This window comes from Podarcis gaigeae, assembly GCF_964106915.1.
Source record: "Podarcis gaigeae genome assembly, chromosome: 9".
NCBI classification, from domain to species: Eukaryota; Metazoa; Chordata; class Lepidosauria; order Squamata; family Lacertidae; genus Podarcis; species Podarcis gaigeae.
Window position 1 is genome coordinate 55,619,032 of NC_139685.1, and position 19,133 is coordinate 55,638,164.

At 41.4% G+C, this 19,133-nt stretch overlaps 1 protein-coding gene across 1 annotated transcript; it reads left to right on the forward strand.

Annotated features, from left to right (window-relative positions):
• Nucleotides 1-3: 3 nt before the first annotated feature.
• Nucleotides 4-17,176, forward strand: CFI (complement factor I). The gene is made up of 15 exons (XM_083756594.1): nucleotides 4-587; nucleotides 810-2,112; nucleotides 2,276-2,528; nucleotides 3,567-3,717; nucleotides 6,138-6,307; nucleotides 7,888-7,998; nucleotides 8,645-8,755; nucleotides 10,528-10,563; nucleotides 11,448-11,477; nucleotides 11,677-11,712; nucleotides 12,918-13,021; nucleotides 13,945-14,051; nucleotides 14,795-15,075; nucleotides 15,742-15,843; nucleotides 16,415-17,176. The coding sequence occupies exons 2-15, from the start codon at nucleotides 2,050-2,052 to the stop codon at nucleotides 16,630-16,632; spliced, it is 1,773 nt and encodes a 590-aa protein (XP_083612720.1). The 5' UTR covers nucleotides 4-587; nucleotides 810-2,049; the 3' UTR covers nucleotides 16,633-17,176.
• The last annotated feature ends 1,957 nt before the right edge of the window (nucleotides 17,177-19,133 follow it).

A 19,133-nucleotide genomic window follows, 5' to 3' on the forward strand; every position in this document is an offset into this window, starting at 1 on the left:
AGAGACGCTTTGTTTGTCCGAGGAACGGCGAGCCCATCGGCGAAGCGAGGCAGGCGAATTGACAGGCGCCCGGAGCTCCGCAGGGCGCAGGTTATCTCATGGAATATTATTACCTTACGGATTATCTCACGGAGTGTGTGTTCGTGTGCAGCAGAAACACACACACAGAGAGAAAATTGCAGTATTTTATAAAATTTGCAGTATTTTGCACAGTTCGGACGTCACTGGCGGCAGCAGAAGCCGTACCTTGTAATAAATCATATTGCGGGAAAAATGAACGTCGTGTCTCTTTTCGTAATTCGCTTGTTTCCACATTCTGTGTTGTTTGCATGCGCCTGATGGAAGCTGGTGTCGCAATACGTTTGTGTTGCTACAACGGTGGGACGCGAAACTTCCAATGTGAAGTTTTTTGTCAACCGCTGCGGACAAAATGTATGTCTGTATCCTTGATCAGAGCCGGTTGGGGCTGATAGGAGTCGTAGTCCAAAACATCTGATGAATCAGGTTCCAGGGGAAAATTTTTTTTGATAGAATTTCCCCTCAATCTTTTGGTGTTTCCTTATGTATCATATAATAAAATCATAACAGTAAGAATAAAAATGTCTATTGTAGCTGTGGGCATTCTTATGGAAATATCTAAACATGCTTATTCACTTTATTTTGAATTTTACATGCAAAACTTGTTTCCAAACTAGCGTTTTGAATGCTAGTTATTAAGAAGCTTCCTTGACACTGCATTTGATTACTGGGAATTTTTTGGACGGAAACAACAGAAAAGTTTTTATACGTCGCATACATTACTAAATCAGGCAAAGTGCGGGAAATACCTGTAGGGCTAATTTTCTGTTTACTTCCTTCTTTCCTAATCATCAGTGATAAGAATTACTGAGAAATCAGCTACTGTGTTTTTAAAGTGAAAGAAATACGTGTATTTTAATCACACAAAGCCCAAAGTCTTCTGCACACTGATTTGAGATTAATCCCTATTGAACTGAGTGGTGCTTATTTCTAAGCAGGCATGGCCAAAACAGAACTATTCTTTCCAAATAACTATTGGCGTACAGCAAGAGAAGTTACAGAATGTAGACATGCAGACCTCCAGGGTCCCTAAACCCATGACAAAATTCCTGGAGATAAGCCATTTTCTTGTATGTCTTAATGTGCCGGAACTCACCATGAACCTTGTTCTCTTAAAATGGCAATGGTGCCCACCCTCAGGTGCAGGAACTCAGTTCTGGTGAGTTCCAGCTGGAAAAAAGCCCTGACAAAGAACATTTGTTGCTCCACTCCCCCTACAACTGTTTTATGGTGTGGTTCCCCCAAGTATCAGTACAAATGAAGGGATGGGGCAGGAACTTAAAGTTGGAGGTGGCTCCTGGTGGGAAGGCTTGTGTGAAGAGGTTGCCGCTACAGGCAGATGGACCAATGGACTGAGTACGGTATGTTCCTAAGAAGAAAAACTAAAACACAAACCTTCTTCCCTTCCTGTTATTAAATACAAGGATTTTTGAACTGTACAGCCCCACTATTTGTTGATTTTTAAGGGCTAGTTGATTAGCCATTCCTGGAAACGGGCACTCCCAGAGCTTAGTGCACAAATACTTTTTTCATCCGTTTGCCAAGGCATTGAGCAACTGGCCAAACACAACCTTGAAATCTTAGCCTCCTGTCAGTTAAATATGCAAATCATCCATTATCTTTTGTTCCAGAGAAGCAGGCAACTATAAAGCAGCTACATAAATAAGTGAAAGTATTAAGAAAGTTGTGTGAGAGTTATGCACAGGAGAGCACGTTCCTTCAGGGATCTACCAGTCTTTTTACCTGTTTGCTTCTCTTATCGTTTTTGCAGTGAACATTGAACTGAGGTTTAAGCAGGATCTTGTCTAAGAGCTGAGAACCATCCATGCACATGGATGCTCTCGTAGTTATTTCAGAACCATCTTTTTAAATATTTGCTAATAGTTAAAAATTAAACACAGAGCAAAAATCTGAGACTGGGGAAATTTTAGGGAAAGAAAATATTCCAAATACGGACAGAAACTCTTCACCATGAAATCATTATCCGCTCTCGTGTTTATTTCATGCTTACCACTTGGAATTTTTCAACAAAAGGTAAAGATTTATTTTTTAATGGTTGGCATTGTAAGAAACACTTTTTATTGGTAATACTTTAAGGCTTGTGTTTATTTTATTTTTTAATGTACTTAGCATGCATCTGAAGGAAGTGTGAAAATAACAAATCAACTTCTGTTACTGAATAGCATTTGTTTTTTAGGACAATACATATCTGATAGAAGAATGTGTAAACAATGGCTACACTCAGAATTCTTGTGAGAAAGTGTTTTGCCAGCCATGGCAGAGGTGTGTGGATGGCTCCTGTTTCTGTAAGCTACCTTACCAATGCCCCAAAAACGGAACCTTGGTTTGTTCTACTGAGAAGAGGACTTTAAATTACTGTCAGCTAAAGAGCTTGGAATGTCAACGTAAAAAGAGCAGATTTATGAACAGAGGAAGATGCAGCTCTCAAGGTAATATGTTTCATTTTCTTCTTCTGAATTGATTGTTGATCCTGATAAAGACCAAGCTTTAAGGGTGGGGTGTAGACATGTGCCGACATTGATGTCTGCCTGTAATTCTATTATTCTTACACAGTTTTGGTGGTATCAAACTGTGGCTTTGCCTTAGCACATAGTGCTTCCACTTGCAAAAGTTGGAGCACCTGATTTACACCAAACCACCACCACCACATTAACCCACTACTACCCACCCCAGGGATAGTCCATTGTTATTTACTGTTGTTAAGTGTCTTTTGAGTTATTTTTGTAAGAAATAAAAACAATGAATAATTTTAATATAATAATTTAAATGTGCGTTATGTATATGCAGCTAAATACAAAGGCAGAACAATCCTAGACTCGTGTAACAGCTCTTGACACTCTAGGCCTACCTGTAAAATGTTGCACATTGTCATTCCAAAAGCACAGAGTATTTTCTATCACGTCTTATCACTCTCCCTCCACTGCATTTACTAGTCATATGCACAAAAAGCAGCAGAGAGTCTCGCTTGCTTTCCGCTCAGAGTCCACTGCTCAAAGACTGGCTTAGTGACATTCCAGGCTCTTTAAAATAAACACGCCCTGTAAATGGGGGGAAAACCCTGAGCTTTTTGTTTCTATATAAAACATCCAGCCATTTCCTGGTATGCATTTGTGTGAATTGTTGTAGAAATTCAAATCTGGCATCCCAGAGAGGAACCAAATTGACAAAGAATGTGCCATTTGATTAAATAATACAGTACCCGCCTTCCCATTCAAGGTTAATTTATCCTTTCACTTATTTTAACTCCACCCTTCAAACGAACAGCGCCGACAGAACTACAGTATACACATGGCGCCTTGCATACAACAAAGTGGGTTTTGTCCACATTGCTGCCTTTTGTAAACCTTACAGACCTTGTTGTTGTTGTTTAGTCGTTTAGTCGTGACCGACTCTTTGTGACCCCATGGACCTGAGCATGCCAGGCACTTCTGTCTTCCAACATTAGCAAATTTTGCTTTGCTTTCTAGAGACCTTTCAAGTTTCGTTGAAGCCTGAAAATGCAACATCAGCAGGAATTATCCAAGTTGAAGTGAATCTGTCCCCAAAGACACCTGTGTGTGGATCTCCTTGGGGTATGAATGAAGCAAATGTGGCCTGCAGACATCTTGGTTTTCCAGAGTAAGATTCTGGGGGTGGAATGGAGAGCTGCTTATATGTATAAAATATTACTTAAATAAATCTTAAGAAAAACTCTGCATTAGTGGCATCCATCTTTATGATGGATTTGAGCTGGGATGGGGAATCAGTGGCCCTGCAAGGTGTTGTTGGATTCCAAGTCCCATCATGCCTGTGTTTTTTCCCATGCAAGGGTCTCAGCTGGGTGCAAGGGAGGATTTTGGCATGTGCTGAGTAAAGAGCTCAGAGACACCATGTAGTGTATTGCTAGCTGCTAGCGCCAGTTTGAAATCCAGGAAGCGAAGTCAGGTCAAGCAATGCCAGTAAGTCCAGATAAGGAAGGTCCAGCAAAGCAAAGGCCAAAAAGCAAACGGCCAAGGGGGATAGCTCCAAGCAGTACCTAGCTGGGATGTCAGCCAGTGCAGGCTGGATGTTGCTCCAGCAACATCCAGCAATGTGCAAATGCAGACCAAGCCTTAAATAGGATGGCTTACACAACACAGTCAAACCGATATTTACTTATGCAGTTCTAGCCTTGTCACTCGTTCCATGTCTATGATACACAAGATATGAGTATGCTTGCCTGATGAAGGCTGGCAGGGCGAAACAAGGTATTATTCCGCAAATCCTTGTCACGTTTAAGTTCTTTCGTCTGACACCAGCATAAAAACTATATTTTGCAAAGGCACATGTTAAGATCTTTTGTACCCTTTTCTGATACCTGCATACAGCAGCTGCATACAACAACCATACTTTGCAAAGGCAGATGTGGAACATTACAAAGAAAAGTTCATCTTTTGCAAGTACTGCTCCTTAAAGTTGTTACGTTTGACACTTGTATTCGCTAAGACATACGTGGAACACAAAAAGCTTTTATTTGGACATTACGTTTTAAAAAACTGATTCATTTGTACATACGTGGAACACAAAAGCTTCTATTTGGACATTACGTATATAAGAACTGATCCATTTGTATTTCCTGTTCTAAACGTTGGTCCTTAATTGCTTCTACTCAATTAGATAATATGAAAAGAGTTATGTTTATATGATGTAGAAAGAATTAATATAGTTAAAAACAGCAAGTTACGTTGTGGCTCTGTTTGTTAAATAGAATGGCAGCTTCTTTTGAGCAGCTCCTTTCAGCCCTGATTAATGGAGTCCTTTCTCTTAAAGGGGTTCTGGCTGTTTACTTAGTTTACTTTGGCTATGATTCTGTTTTGCTTTCTCAGCTAGAGTCTGAAGAGAGTAATGTGGCTTCTTCAAGATGGCATCAGGTGCTCCTCTGGTGCTGGAATTCCCAAGGAGATAGGGATGCCCAAGGTGGGCTCAGAGGGCACATACTTCTCCCAGCTCTGAATTCGTAACAATTTTCCCTGAGGATGGGGAGGCAGAGCCCTGGGTCATGGTTCCCTGACCACTGGGCATGGTGGTTTGAAGCTGATGGGAGCTTGAGTCCAGCAACATCTGAGAGAGTCCTAATTCCCATCTGTGGATTATGAGGTCAGGGCCATAGTTCATACAGCCAGTGCTTTTTCCCCAGGAGGTACTCAAGAGTATGCAGTTTGAGGTAGTGGTGGTGTAGTGGTTAAGAGTGGTAGACTCGTAATCTGGTGAACTGGATTCGCTTCCCCGCTCCTCCACATGCAGCTGCTGGGTGACCTTGTCACACTTCTCTGAAGTCTCTCAGCCCCACTCACCGCACAGAGTGTTTGTTGTGGGAGAGGAAGGGAAAGGAGACTGTTAGCTGCTTTGAGATGCCTTTGGGTAGTGATAAAGCAGGATATCAAATCCAAACTCCTCTTTCTCTTTCTCCTCCTCCTCCTCCTCCTCCTCCTCCTCCTCTTCTTCTTCTTCTTTGAAGTAGCAGCACTTGAGAAGACCTTTCTTGAGTCCACGGAGCACTACTGAACACTACTGAACCTTATATAAGGCCATATTATTTGCCCAGCTAGCCTGCTGTTGTCTTTTCTGTCTTGCAGTGTTTGGGGCTGCTCCCCATAAACTGGCAAAACCAAAGAGATGCTAGGCTCCTTACAGTTCAGCAGCTCTATTTGTAACACACACACACACACACACACACTTTTAATATATAAAACATGATAATTTTATAGCAAACGAAGTTATAAAGATTGCATTTTATATTCCAAAAGTAACAAAGGGACTTTCAAATTTCTAAAGGGTGGGGTGGAGAGATTGAATCTTTTCCAGTTTCTCCCCAAAGTTATGTTTTTTCCATGACTTCATTTTATATCTCTACTCTTCCCTTTCTGGAGTTGTTTTGGCTCCTGGCACACAAGGTGGGCTGGTTTAAAGACTGTTGCCAATATGTTTTTTTCTTTTTCCCATTGGGTAAGTCCTATATGAGTAATATGTGTGGTCCAGGGCCAATGATTACTTCTCTTCTTCTTTCTTGCATTGCTCAGAGGGGCTGATCGTACAGACACTGTTGACCCAGAAGAAGACTCCGATTCATTGGAGTGCCTTAAGGCAAGATGCAGAGGAACAGAGACCAGCCTAGCGGAATGTACTTTAACTAGAGTGAATAAAACTAATGAGAAAGTGGCAAAAGTGGTGTGTCATACAGCACACAGAGGTTGGTAAAGTAAGTTTTATTGGGGGGGAAATTGTCTGTAGTAAGCCATTTCTAGCTTGATAATTAGATGGTAGAGATGACAAGTGGGATCTAGAACAAAACACCGCAATATGAAATATTCCTGTTCAGTGTGCTAGACATGCTACACTTACAGGAGACTCCATTTCTCCTCTCCTCACCCTTCCACTGGCATTAACTCCCCTTGCAACAGATAACTCCGCATTCTGTGGTCACTGAATATATCACAGGGTTTCAGCATGTTGATACCTCTCTTGTGGCTACATAGCTGGCACACTTAGGGATCCGCAGAGTTTGCACATCATGTGCGTGACAGACCTCAGTAACTCAGCATTTTGGCTAATCTACTTTATTTACATATAAACACACATGGAGCACTGCAACATGGCTCCCTCTCTCTCTAGCATCAGACAGCAAAGAGAAAAAGAACAAAGGACAGTAGTCCCACTTCACGGAACACAGTAACACAAACATCCTGTCTCCGTCACTTCTCACTTTGTGGAGTCAAAACATATACCATCATGTGATAGACAAAAATCCCATGACTGCAGTCATGGAGCAGGAATTCTAACACCCTGAGGCAACAAAGCCCAGGCCAGGAATCCTATGCCATCAGGCCCAGAAGAGACTTTTGGCATGACAGGACACTTTTGCTTTATATCTTACACCATTTCATAGAATAGAATCTTAGAACCATAGTGTTGCAAGGGACCACAAGGGTCATCTAGTCCAGCCCCCTGCAATGCAGGAACCTTTTGCACAATGTGGGGTTTGAACCTGCAACACTGAAATAGTCTCATGCTCTACTTAAAAAAAAAAAATGTAAACCAGCTTGGGAGCCTTGGCAGAAAGGCATTGTATAAATGCAGTCACTCAGTCAATATGATAGAAAGGTTGCCTCTTAATTACTGCTGCTGTTGCTGCATATTTAGTCAAACTACACTGTGGATTCTTTGAGACTATGCAGTCAGTGTGCACAGTCAGTTGGGTTACCTGAAGACATGCTGCTGTGTTTTTAGGTTTTTATTGGTTGTGTTTGTTTTAGCTTTGGGTCACTGATGCAAGGAAAGTGACTAAATAATAATCATCATGAATAAAGTCAGGTGACAGGTTCCACTCAATTTTCGAAGTGAACCCCGTCCCCCAGGGCGAGCCAGATCCTGTTCATAGCTGTCAACTTTCCCCCTTTTTAAAAGGAAATCCTATTTGGAATAAGGGAATTTACCTTTAAAAAAGGGAAATGTTGACCGCTATGATCCTGTTCCCCTCCCCACAACATACAGTTTTAAATCTCTTTTTTGTTTTTTAAATCCTTGTGAATGCTATGCTGAATTCATCTTTTTGTTTGCTGTCTCGGATTTGTCACTGATGGAAAGGAAACATAGAAATGCTCTTAATAATGAAACCAGAGGCAGATAATTATGCTGAACACAATAGTTTCATGCCTTCAGCTACTGTGCACCCATCCCAGAAAATAATCCTATGGATTTCTATACAGTATTTCCTTTTCTGCTGTAGAATATCTAACCAAAACATTATTTGTTTCTCATCCCACTTGACAGAATGTTTGCCAAAAGAATTCCGTTGTCTCAATAGAAAATGCATCCCTCCCTCTAAGACATGCAATGGCGTCAATGACTGTGGAGACTTAAGTGATGAAGTATGTTGCAAAGGTATGCTGTATACTATGTAATCATTCTATTTTTGTGTGTATTATCAGTCATATACACACAAATGGTTCTGAAAGATGCTTTAAAGCTATATGTTTGTCAAACAAATGCTTGCAAACATCATTGCTCTAAACTCTGCTTAAGAGCAAAAGGTTAAAAGTATCAAGTCATATTACTTCAGTCATGTTAGGTATCAGTTAGATTTATATACCAACTTTAACTCAAAATTCCCCAAGGTGGCTTATAACAAAGCAAACTAAAGCTTCACCAATCAAAATCAATGGATCAGAAGTAAATCAATGGATCAGAAGCAAAAACAGTACTATGAACATATGTGGGGGGTGTTTTCATTGCTCCCAAAAAGGAGAGAATAGCATTCAACTTTATACACACACAAAGGAGCAGAAAAGCTGGAATGTTTCAAAGTTACATTGCTGAATTTTTAAAAATAACTGAATAGTTCAATCGGTAGAGCATGAGACTCTTAATCTCAGGGTTGTGCAAAAAGATTCCTGCATTGCAGGGGGTTGGGTTAGATGGCCCTCAAAGTCCCTTCCAACTCTACAATTCTTTGTGCTTAGGCCTTAAACCACTGTGCTATTAATGTACCATTTTGTGTTTTATATTCTGACTGATCTCTTTCCGATAGCATGTAGGGGGAAAAGCTTCCACTGTCATTCAGATGTGTGTATTCCAAGAAAATACGTCTGTAACAACGAAGTGGACTGTTTAACAGGAGAAGATGAGACTCGCTCACAGTGTAAGAGTATACCTTTCTATTTATTTGTTGCTGCATTCAGACAATAATCTCCCCCACACTCACACTATGAGCTTAGAACATTCTAGCTAGCTCAAATTGTGGTGATATCTGAGACCATTGCACAGCCCATCCTTCATGTCCACTTGTCCCTCATTAACAGACGAGCAATATCAAAACCTAAACGGAGTGCTTCCGCACAACTCACAGTACAACATTGCAGCTTGAAAGGGGGGAGGGATGCTTTCTGTAACCTAGTAGCTTACTTGATTTGAAGTTTGTGCTCCACTTAGGTAAAGGTAAAGGTACCCCTGCCCATACGGGCCAGTCTTGCCACTCAAGAGGCCAGGGGCCAGCGCTGTCCGAAGACACTTCCGGGTCACGTGGCCAGCGTGACATTGCTGCTCTGGTGAGCCAGAGCTGCACACGGAAACGCCGTTTACCTTCCCGCGAGAAAGCGGTCCCTATTTATCTACTTGCACCCGAGGGTGCTTTTGAACTGCTAGGTTGGCAGGCGCTGGGACCGAGCAACGGGAGCGCACCCCGCCGCGGGGATTCGAACCGCCGACCTTTCGATCGGCAAGCCCTAAGCGCTGAGGCTTTTACGCACAGCGCCACCCGCGTCCCTTGTGCTCCACTTACTGATATATAATTTGCAGCTGCGTTTTTGTTCATCTTAGATGTACAGCCTGCCCCATCCAAATAGGTTGTTGTAGCTAAAAACACAGAAAACAGCTCAAGAAAATGAGCATCATTCATTTAAATGGGGCTCATAAAGGCAATGCTTTCTGTTTATTTAACAAAAATATATACCTCTCTATTGTAAAAAGAACCCCTAAACAATTTACAAAAACGAAACATAAATAGCGGTATTGTCAATAAAAGGCAGCTGAAAACAGCTATTTTTTAAAGTTCAAAATATAATTAAAATTAACAGTAAGCTAAAAACACATGTCACTTTCCCAGGTGGATATCGCAGGTTGATTTGTACTACGGTAATTGAAAACCAAACCCTTCTCATTCTCATAGTAGAAGCAGAAGCAGTTTGCAAGCATATCTATGCATTTTCTCAACAAAGGCAATCATCCCCGTTCAATATTCTGCATTTTCCACAAATAGATTTGTGCACAAAGCAGTCCACAGCAATAGGACATAATCATAATAATGTGATAATCGTAATGAATCATAATTTAATCACATTTGTTAAAAATGTAAACCACCTTGGGTATCATGGTAGAAAAGTATGTATGTATCTATATCTATATAAAACACAATAGAAGTTATACTATCACTGCAATGCAGCCCTACCTATCGAACTATTAACAATTTCATTTAAAATTCATCAAAAAGTGAGCATGTGTCTGGTCTACATATCATGCTTGTCTAGTCACTTCACCCTGCAGAGCAAAAGGAGTGAATGGAGCCTAGGTCCATATTAAACATGATGCTAGAAAAATTAATAGCAAGTGAAGCACAAAGAGAAAGAGAAAGAAATCACCCCATCAGCACAACTGCTATTAGCCCTAGGAGGAAAGCTAATAGGGATTCCCAATGTCTACTTTGGCCCTTAGTCATCCGTATTACTGAGCAAGGTTCATATGTAGTTTTGAGCCACTCCCTATAATCCTTCCAATTTAGAGGTGGAGTTTAACAACATCTGCAGGACTATAGACCCTTAATATAATGGAAGCCAGTCTAATTCATTGCTTGTTGGTGGATTGGTTTTTTCTGTGTTCACCTATCTTATTTTATGTATATGTGCATGTTTTAAATAGGTGATAAAAAAAGAGCTGAAGAAAATGAAAACACGGGTAATTTATATATATATATATTATTTTATAACTTTCTTCTTATGTTTCTCTCAGGGTTCTCTCAGGAGTGACCTCTTCTTTATAATTCAGCTTATTGGGCAGCAATAGCCCAGAAAAAAACAGCCCATTCATGGAACCACAGTTATACAGAGCAATACAACAGTTTCCCCACAAATAAATAAATGCACTATTTGAAACTATAGTATTTGAAAAAAGAACAATGCAATCAATGGTCTCTCTGAGTCAGAAGAGAAAATGTATATATTATTGCTTGCAAATTTTGTGATCAGCCCATTTAAATGTTCCTCTGTCTGTTCTCAAACTTGGGTCCTCAAATGTTGCTGTACTACAGCTCTCATCATCCTTGACCATTGGGCCATGCTGGCTGGGGCTGATGAGAGTTGTAGTTTAACAACATCTGGAAATCCAAGGTTGTTAGAGGCTGCTCTTGTCTACCAAGGTGCAGAAGGCTTCCGAGTTGCTCTCTGCAATCAGCTTTAGTCCTACAATGAGAGGACCACGGCAATTGGCAACTTACAAATTGCAGCTCTGCGAGAACGGACTCTGCAACCCCATGCTAATTACTCATGCATATAAGAAAATGCAATTTAAGTTGTACAGGGTGATCTACCCTATAATCTTATTTGGCTTCCCAGCTCTCTTCAAGAACTCTTCAAGAACTTCACCCCTGCAAGGCTAAACCTGGAAGGTTATATTAGCATAGCCAATAGTCAAGTCTGATGCAGGCATTATTGGATGTCCAACATCTAGATTCTCAAACCCCAATATACAGCAAATTCCTAGCATAGTGTGCATTGGTGTATGTTGTTTATTTTCCTGTGTACACCCTACTTATATATAATGTGTGTGTATGTTTTAAATAGGCAATAGAAGAGCTCAACAAAATGCAAGAGGTAACATTTTGTGTTTTTATTTCATGGACATCACTAAGTTCTTTGCAGCATGAAAATAAACATGTTCACTTGCAATTGCTGTATAGATCAAAGAGCTGTGAAGGCTCAGCTGCAGGGATCAGTTCAAAATGTTCATTGGTTTAGGGATCTGAAACTAGGTTTTCAGTTGCAATAATTTAAAGTAGTTATTTTATTTCAGAAGGAAAAGAAGATGCCGAACAGTCTATGGATGAAGGTAAATACACTATATCATCATCAATAGACAATATGATAATTGCTTGGACTGATTCAGCAGTCTAGTCCTATGCATGCTTACTCATAAGTAAAGTCTGCTTTGCTCAATGGAACTTATTACATGCATTCACTAATCGCTCTTGAAAATGGGAAGCTACTTCATGGGGAAGCTGTTTGTGTCAAATCATGCTTCTTGCTGAGCTTCCAGTGATTTTCACCATGCTGGTTTATCACCTCTTCTGGGGCACTTTTGTCAGTGCGCTGTCAGAAATGTACTGGAAGCTGCTCACATGAACAGCTGTGTAAAGCACATGACTATATGAATGGAGAATGAAGCCTTCAAGGCTACACAGGAGTATGTGGCTTAACAACCCCCTTTCCACCTTTGAAAACAACAATCAAACGAAAGAGCTGGCCTTGAAACCCCTGAGTCTTGATTCTTTTCTCAGGAAAGTGCCATGCATCAACTCCCTGAATGGAAACCTTTTAAAAAGTTGCTTACATTCGCTCAACAGTCCTGATTTAAGCGGGATATCCCAGAATTACAACAGCCAATCCCAACTTCTAATTGGATCCTGGAATGTCCCATTCTTTGGTCTGGCACTCTGGCGAGAGTCAGTAGACTTGTGCCAGAGAGCCAGAATGAAAGCCGCTTGGTTTTTGGTCTCATGAGACCAAAAAAAGAGCATCCTGGTTCTGGTCCCCAAGATGTTGGAGGATATATGCTTAAAGAAAATTATTATGTAGGCTTAGGTGAATCTGCCAGTTTTGGTTTCTCATTTTTCCAATCTTCAGTACACCCAGTTTCTGCATTAGTTTGCATTTTTTTAAAAACAAAGGAAAAGTAGGTATACAAATTTATACACATTTTTGGGTGCACCTCCTCTAAAATGTGCATTTTTGCAAGCAATTATCCCTAATATGTGGGGGTTCTAGATTGCACAGGTGGCCTCCACGAGAAGGGGCAGCTCCCCGGTTCAGAAGTTCACAATCCATCTTGTGAAGGACTGGAAGAACAGGGGATGTGATGTTCCGAAGGAGGTGCGGTTTGCCAGTGCACCCGACTCCTTTGTTCAATTATCATCAATGCACGTATGTAATCTAAATGCCCAAAGAAGTCATAAAATCAAACCACAAAGCAGTTTCTATCAACGAATGCAAGTGAGCGAGTTGCAAGCATGACACTGCTTATCTCTTTTGTTAAAGAAAGAAGAAAGATCAAAACATTGTTACCCCAATTACAGTGCGGCATTGCAAACCACACGGCTACTCGTCGGAAACGAATTGTAGGTGGATTCACTGCAGGAAAGGTAAAAGGAAAATCAGGCGTAGCTAACAATACAGGCACTATACAGTGGTACCTCGGGTAACATACACTTCAGGTTACATACGCTTCAGGTTACAGACTCTGCTAACCCAGAAATAGTACCTTGGGTTAAGAACTTTGCTTCAGGATGAGAACAGAAATCGTGCTCTGGTGGTGCGGCAGCAGCAGGAGGCCCCATTAGCTAAAGTGGTGCTTCAGGTTAAGAACAGTTTCAGGTTAAGAACGGACCTCCGGAACGAATTAAGTACTTAACCCGAGGTAGCACTGTAATGTTGAGTCTGTTGAGTAATGTCAAGTCTGTGTTTTTAATGCATTTTTTAGACCTGCAGGAACGGTGACAATGGATAAAACAATCTAGAAATCTATGGTGAAGCATAAGCTTTTTGAGTATAAAGTAGGAAATCGAAGAGTTAATTTTCAGTCTTTTAAAATATTGCACAGCAATATATTTTCTCCCCTTTCCTACTTCTCAACCTTCCCTCCCTCCAATCATAAGCTAGGGAATTTGAATCGGCAGTACAGTTGAAATAAGTGAAACACTTCAGTTAAGCGCCTATCGTGGATTTTTTTGCTATAGGACATTTTAGTACATCAAATATTATTTTTAAAAATCCAACTAGAAGTACGAACCAAAAAAGTGGAATAGACGAAAGAGCTATTTCTTTATCCAACAGGAAAATAAGAAGCAGCACATCAAAATGCTGAATCTTTGTTTCTCTGACTTTTCCTGAAGAAGGTAGAGTAGAAACAGTAGGTTCTGAAATAAATATCTACTTTGTCAACCAACGTTGATTTTTGCTCCTACTTCCAGTTCCATCTGGAGTCTACAAATATAGATAGACACAGGTAATATTGGTAGTAGAACTGGTCTAGAAAAGTGTAACATCATGCCTCATGTATTTGCAGGATGAATTTCCTTGGCAAGTGGCCATTAAAGATGAACGGACAACAGTGAACTGCGGTGGCGTTTATATTGGGGGCTGTTGGGTTTTGACAGCTGCACACTGTGTTAGGTAAGTGGATTTGGCGACTCTCAAATGGGAATTGCCTTGCAGCAAGAGACAGAACAAAATGAACTTTTAGAGTCTTGGACGTCCATGGCTCCATCTATGTCACAACCATCTAGCAGTTATATTGACTTAATTGACATAGGACAGTTGCCCCTCCCCCATGTAAATAAATAAAAATACCTAACTGGTCCTTGATATTTTTTTCTGAAATTCTTTGAGATCTTTGGGGGAATCTCTGTTGGTGGTCCCCCATGGCTCAGACACGCAGCTCATAACTAGTAGAAGCTATACATTCAGCAGAGTGACCTCAAGACTGTTGAACTCCCTCGCAACTGAAATTAGAGAGACACACTCTCTATTCATGACTGAAGACTTTCTTGTTCCAGCTGGCATTTTGGTTTTATTGTGATTTTTTAATTGTTTGACTGTCCCATTTTCTGTGGATATTTTTTTTTTTTTTTTAGAAATGCAAATAATTAAGTGGTTTAAAAAAAATAAATCTTAAAATGAATACAATAATAAATAAATAGGCCTCAGCTAGTTTTGCTGTATCTCAGATGAATCTCAGCTTTTCTCATCTAATGGATTTCATAAAGGCACAGAAAACTGTGCAGGAGCCTATTGCTAAAAGTGGACACTTGTGTATATAATCCATTTGACTACTTGATTAATTAGCTGGGAAATTTTTCATAATCCAAAGTTTGTGTTTCTGCTTGTACTCTTTGAAACACATTTCTTCTTTGCAGAGAGAACCGTGCACATACTTATCAGGTGTGGACGGGAATGCTGAACACAGTACTACAGGAAGGTATAATAGAAGCATTTCAAGTAGTTAAAGTAATAGTTCACGAGAAGTACAACACCAAAACATATGAAAATGACATCGCTTTGATGGAGATGAAACCCAAGGACACAAACAGCCCAACATGTTACCCTGTGGACTCTGCGCCAGTCTGTGTCCCTTGGTCAAAATACATGTTCAAAGGTGGCCACCAGTGCAAAGTGTCTGGCTGGGGACTCGATGAAGGTAAATGGAAGAGGCTAATTACTTTTTTTAATTATTGTTACAATTTCCTCATCTCTTCTGGCCTCATAATTTGCTAAGCTACAAAAGCACTTCCTTTCAACTCTTCTTTATAACAGCTCATTAAAAGCTGTTTCACTAGCATTTCCTGTTGGTCTCAGCTAGTATACTGCTGAACTTGTCTCCCCATCTTCTCCCCGCCCCCCCCCCATCCTCCAGCAAGGCATAAGAAGTTACATTCCAAAATTATCAAAGGGGAAAGAAAACGCCTGGGAAATTCTCATGGGTGAAATCTGCAGATGGACTTGGGAGTCTCTTCAAGTTTCAGCTAGCACAGCGTGGGCTCTTTGGAGATAACTGTTGCTAACGGGTTCAGCAGTCCATGTTGGCCAAGTCTTCACAACCCCTTCATTCAGTGACTTGAATGAAATTTATGTGAAATTTTTCAGTTTTTAAAATTTATGTGAAACTTTCACTTTTTTTAAAAAAAAAAATGCAAGTTGTTTTGTCCTGCACTGCATAAGAGTCTCATCAGATACTTAAAAAATCAGATTAACCTGACCACGGTTGAAATGGGATAAGTTTGTGGACAGTGATTGAAAGTACTGAATTGTGAACAATTAATAAATGGTAAAACGAAACACCAACTGTTATTTATTTCTTCTTTAGAGTTTTCAAGGCAATTTGGCCTGAAGTGGGGGTACATTTATCTAATGGAAAACTGCTCTGAAATCTATGGGAACCGGTACTTTGAAGGCATGGAATGCGCAGGTGAATATGAACTGTATCATTTTTGACACCCATCTGGATGCAAACTCATGAGACAGTATTAAGTAAGCAGAGACAGGTCAACACATATCAGTGCCTGAGACAAAACAAACACACAGATAGCTCCCCACATGAGTATTAAGAAGTTAACAGGAGGGGATGTTATGTATGGCAGGGCTGTGGATGCAGCCATGGCCCCATTGCTCCATGGGACTCCACTGGACCAGCAGGAGTTTGGATTGCTCCCTAAATCACCAGCATTTAAAGATATTATCCAGAATAACACCAGTTCCCTGAATAATTATGTCAGTCTTTAACAAGGATCAGGCTCAATGAACTCAGGCTCTGCATATGGGGGAATTGATTAATTGTCCCAAATGGGCAAAAAACAAATGCCTGAGCTATGGACAAGATAAAACAACACCACAAAGCCATAGTCACACACTTTGGGCTTTCTACTCTATTTTGACTGTATCTAGTATGACTAATATAGTTTGGGAACGAAACCACCCATAATTGCCTTTGTTGTGGGTGAGGGCATCTGTAACAACTTACTTTGTTTTTCTCTTTTCAGGAACACATGATGGCTCTGTGGATTCCTGTAAAGGTGACTCAGGAGGACCCTTGGTTTGTTTTGACTCTAATAATGTGGGGTATGTTTGGGGTGTTGTGAGCTGGGGTGAAAATTGTGGTGAAAAAGGACACCCCGGGGTTTATACAAAAGTGGCACATTATTTCAATTGGATTGGCCGTCACACTGGACTGAATCTCATTTCGCGATATAACTTGTGATTTGGAATGTGATTTGGAATGTGTAAATATTACCTCTTTCTGCCTTGGCAATAACTAAAGATAGGCTGCAGAACTTGTGGCTCAATCCAGCCAAAGTGAAGCATTGTCCTAGTGGTTTCAATGAGAGAAATGTATGGCACGATCAAGTTCACTCAGAAGACGTAACTTGCTCCCAAGTAAATATGTGTGCAGTTGTAGCTTTAGGCTTGTTGAAAACTGTGGGAGGGATGGGGAAGGAACCTTTGGTCCTCCAGATGTTTCAGGCTCCAGTTCCCATTAGCCCCAGCCAGCATGGCCAGCAGTCAGGATTGATGGGATTTGTAGTCCATTAACATGTGGAAGGCCACTGATTTCCCATCTCTCATCTGTGGAAGTTAGAAGTGCTCAGCTCTGGTTGGATTATGCTGCGAAAGATCATCAGTTATGAGTTGTGAAATTTTGCATTTAATAAATTTTAAAGTATGTGTGCTTCTTTAAACAGTTACTGCATTTCTTTTGTACTCATTGTATATTCAAATAAAAGTGATGCATACCACCAAGCAAATGTTTGTTTTTATTGTGGGTTTTGTATTGAGATTTGCTAAGCAGGCTCCACTGTACACAAGATGGCATAATAGCCATGGACGGAGATATTTAGGTATCTTACTGTACAGACTATTTTCAAACATTTCAAACAGTTGCAGAATCCTTAAAACTCTGAAGTCCTGTTTAGGTGCTATTTTCCCTATTGTTCAAAAAATGCATGGAGAATGTCATGGCGTTGGGCCAATAAACTTCAGGGATTTAGTTATGCAGCAGTAGCTCAGAAGAAAAATCAGAGCCTGATTTAAGGGGAGGACCTATGCTTGGATCCTGCACCCAACCTGATAAAACCCAGGGAAGTACTGTAAACTCCCCTGTGATCCTCAGATGGAAGGGTGGTATCAAAACAACAACAATGTCGTCACCACCCAGACTCAGAGGAGTAGACTTCAGACTCCTCCAATGAGCAAGAAGGCTCTGGGGAATGTTCCTCAACTAGGTTATCATTATTCTAACCTTCAGAATGCAAATGCAGAACATAATTCAAGCCCTTAATATAGCTAGCTAAAGCAGCTGAGGCCACTAGAGGTGAATGGACCACAGTGAACTGCAGTTGAGTTTATATCATAGCTGTCAATTTACAGATTTGAAAATAAGGGACCAGCGGCCTCGAAAATACGGGATCAGCAGCCAAAATAAGGGATTTTGCTTAGCTTATACATAAATCCGGCACTGATGGAGACATGCTGTTTTGCAGTTATGAAAGAGTTATGAAAGGGATGCTGAGGGGGAAATCACTACATTAAGATGCCGCATTGGTTGGAGGGTATGTTAAGCAGCACGTCGGGGCTGCCGTGTCCTGGCGCGAGGAGTTCCATCGGCCCTTCCCCGCCCAAGAGAGAGGGAGGGAGGGAGGGAGACTCTTGCCCATGCTGCCCGCAAGCCCGGCATGAGGCGGTTGCAGAGCGGCGGCGGCCGCTGAAGTGCCGCCCTTCTGCATCCCTCCCCATCCCCTCCTCTTCCTCCTCCTTCAGGCCGCCTCCTCAGCCGCCGCTGCCTCCAGCTTCCCCTCACAAGAGAGGGGCTGCCTGCCCGCCCTCCGCCTCCTCACGACATGCCCCTCAGTGGGAAAAGGGAGAGATGGAGACGCGGCAGCTCGTGCGCGCGCTCTTGCAGCGAAGGACCCCAAGCCGCTGCTTCCCTCCCGAGCCGGGAGAGCATGAAACCCAGGAAATTTAAGGGACATCATCAATAAGGGACAGCAGCAGGACACGGTGCTGGGATAAGGGAGTTTCCTGCAAAATAAGGGACGGTTGACAGCTATGGTTTATATTGGGGGGGGGCTGTTGGGTTTTGACATCTGAGCACTGTTAGGCTTGGGCAACTCTCACATGGAAATGGTGGGCAGGTGGCCTTGCCTTGCATCAAGATACAGAACAAAGTGGCCTTTTAGGCCTTGATGCTGTATGGCTCCATCTACACTACACATTCTACCAGTTCTCCATTGTCAAACAAAGCACAACACGGGTCTATACAATATAGGTTCTATACCACCTCAAATATAGACACGGAAGCATAGGTAAAAGGAACGCAGGTGGCGCTGTGGTCTAAACCACCGAGCCTCATGGGCTTGGCGATCACAAGGTTGGTAGTTCGAATCTGCACAACGGGGTGAGCTCCCATTGCTGTGTCCCAGCTCCTGCCAACCTAGCAGTTTGAAAGCATACCAGTGCACAGAAGCAAATCTTGCTTTAAGTCAGCCACCCACACTGATCTATTAGCATATGCAGTCAGGACTCAATTATTATTGCTGTGTCTCAGATGAGTACAATCTTTCTTCATCTAATTAATTTCAGAAAGCCCCAGAAAACTGGGCAGGATATTACTGCTAAAAGTGGACACCTGTGCATATGAAGTATTTGACTATGTTTCAGATTTATACTAAGCCAGAGTTTACACATTTGCTTGCACTTTTAAAA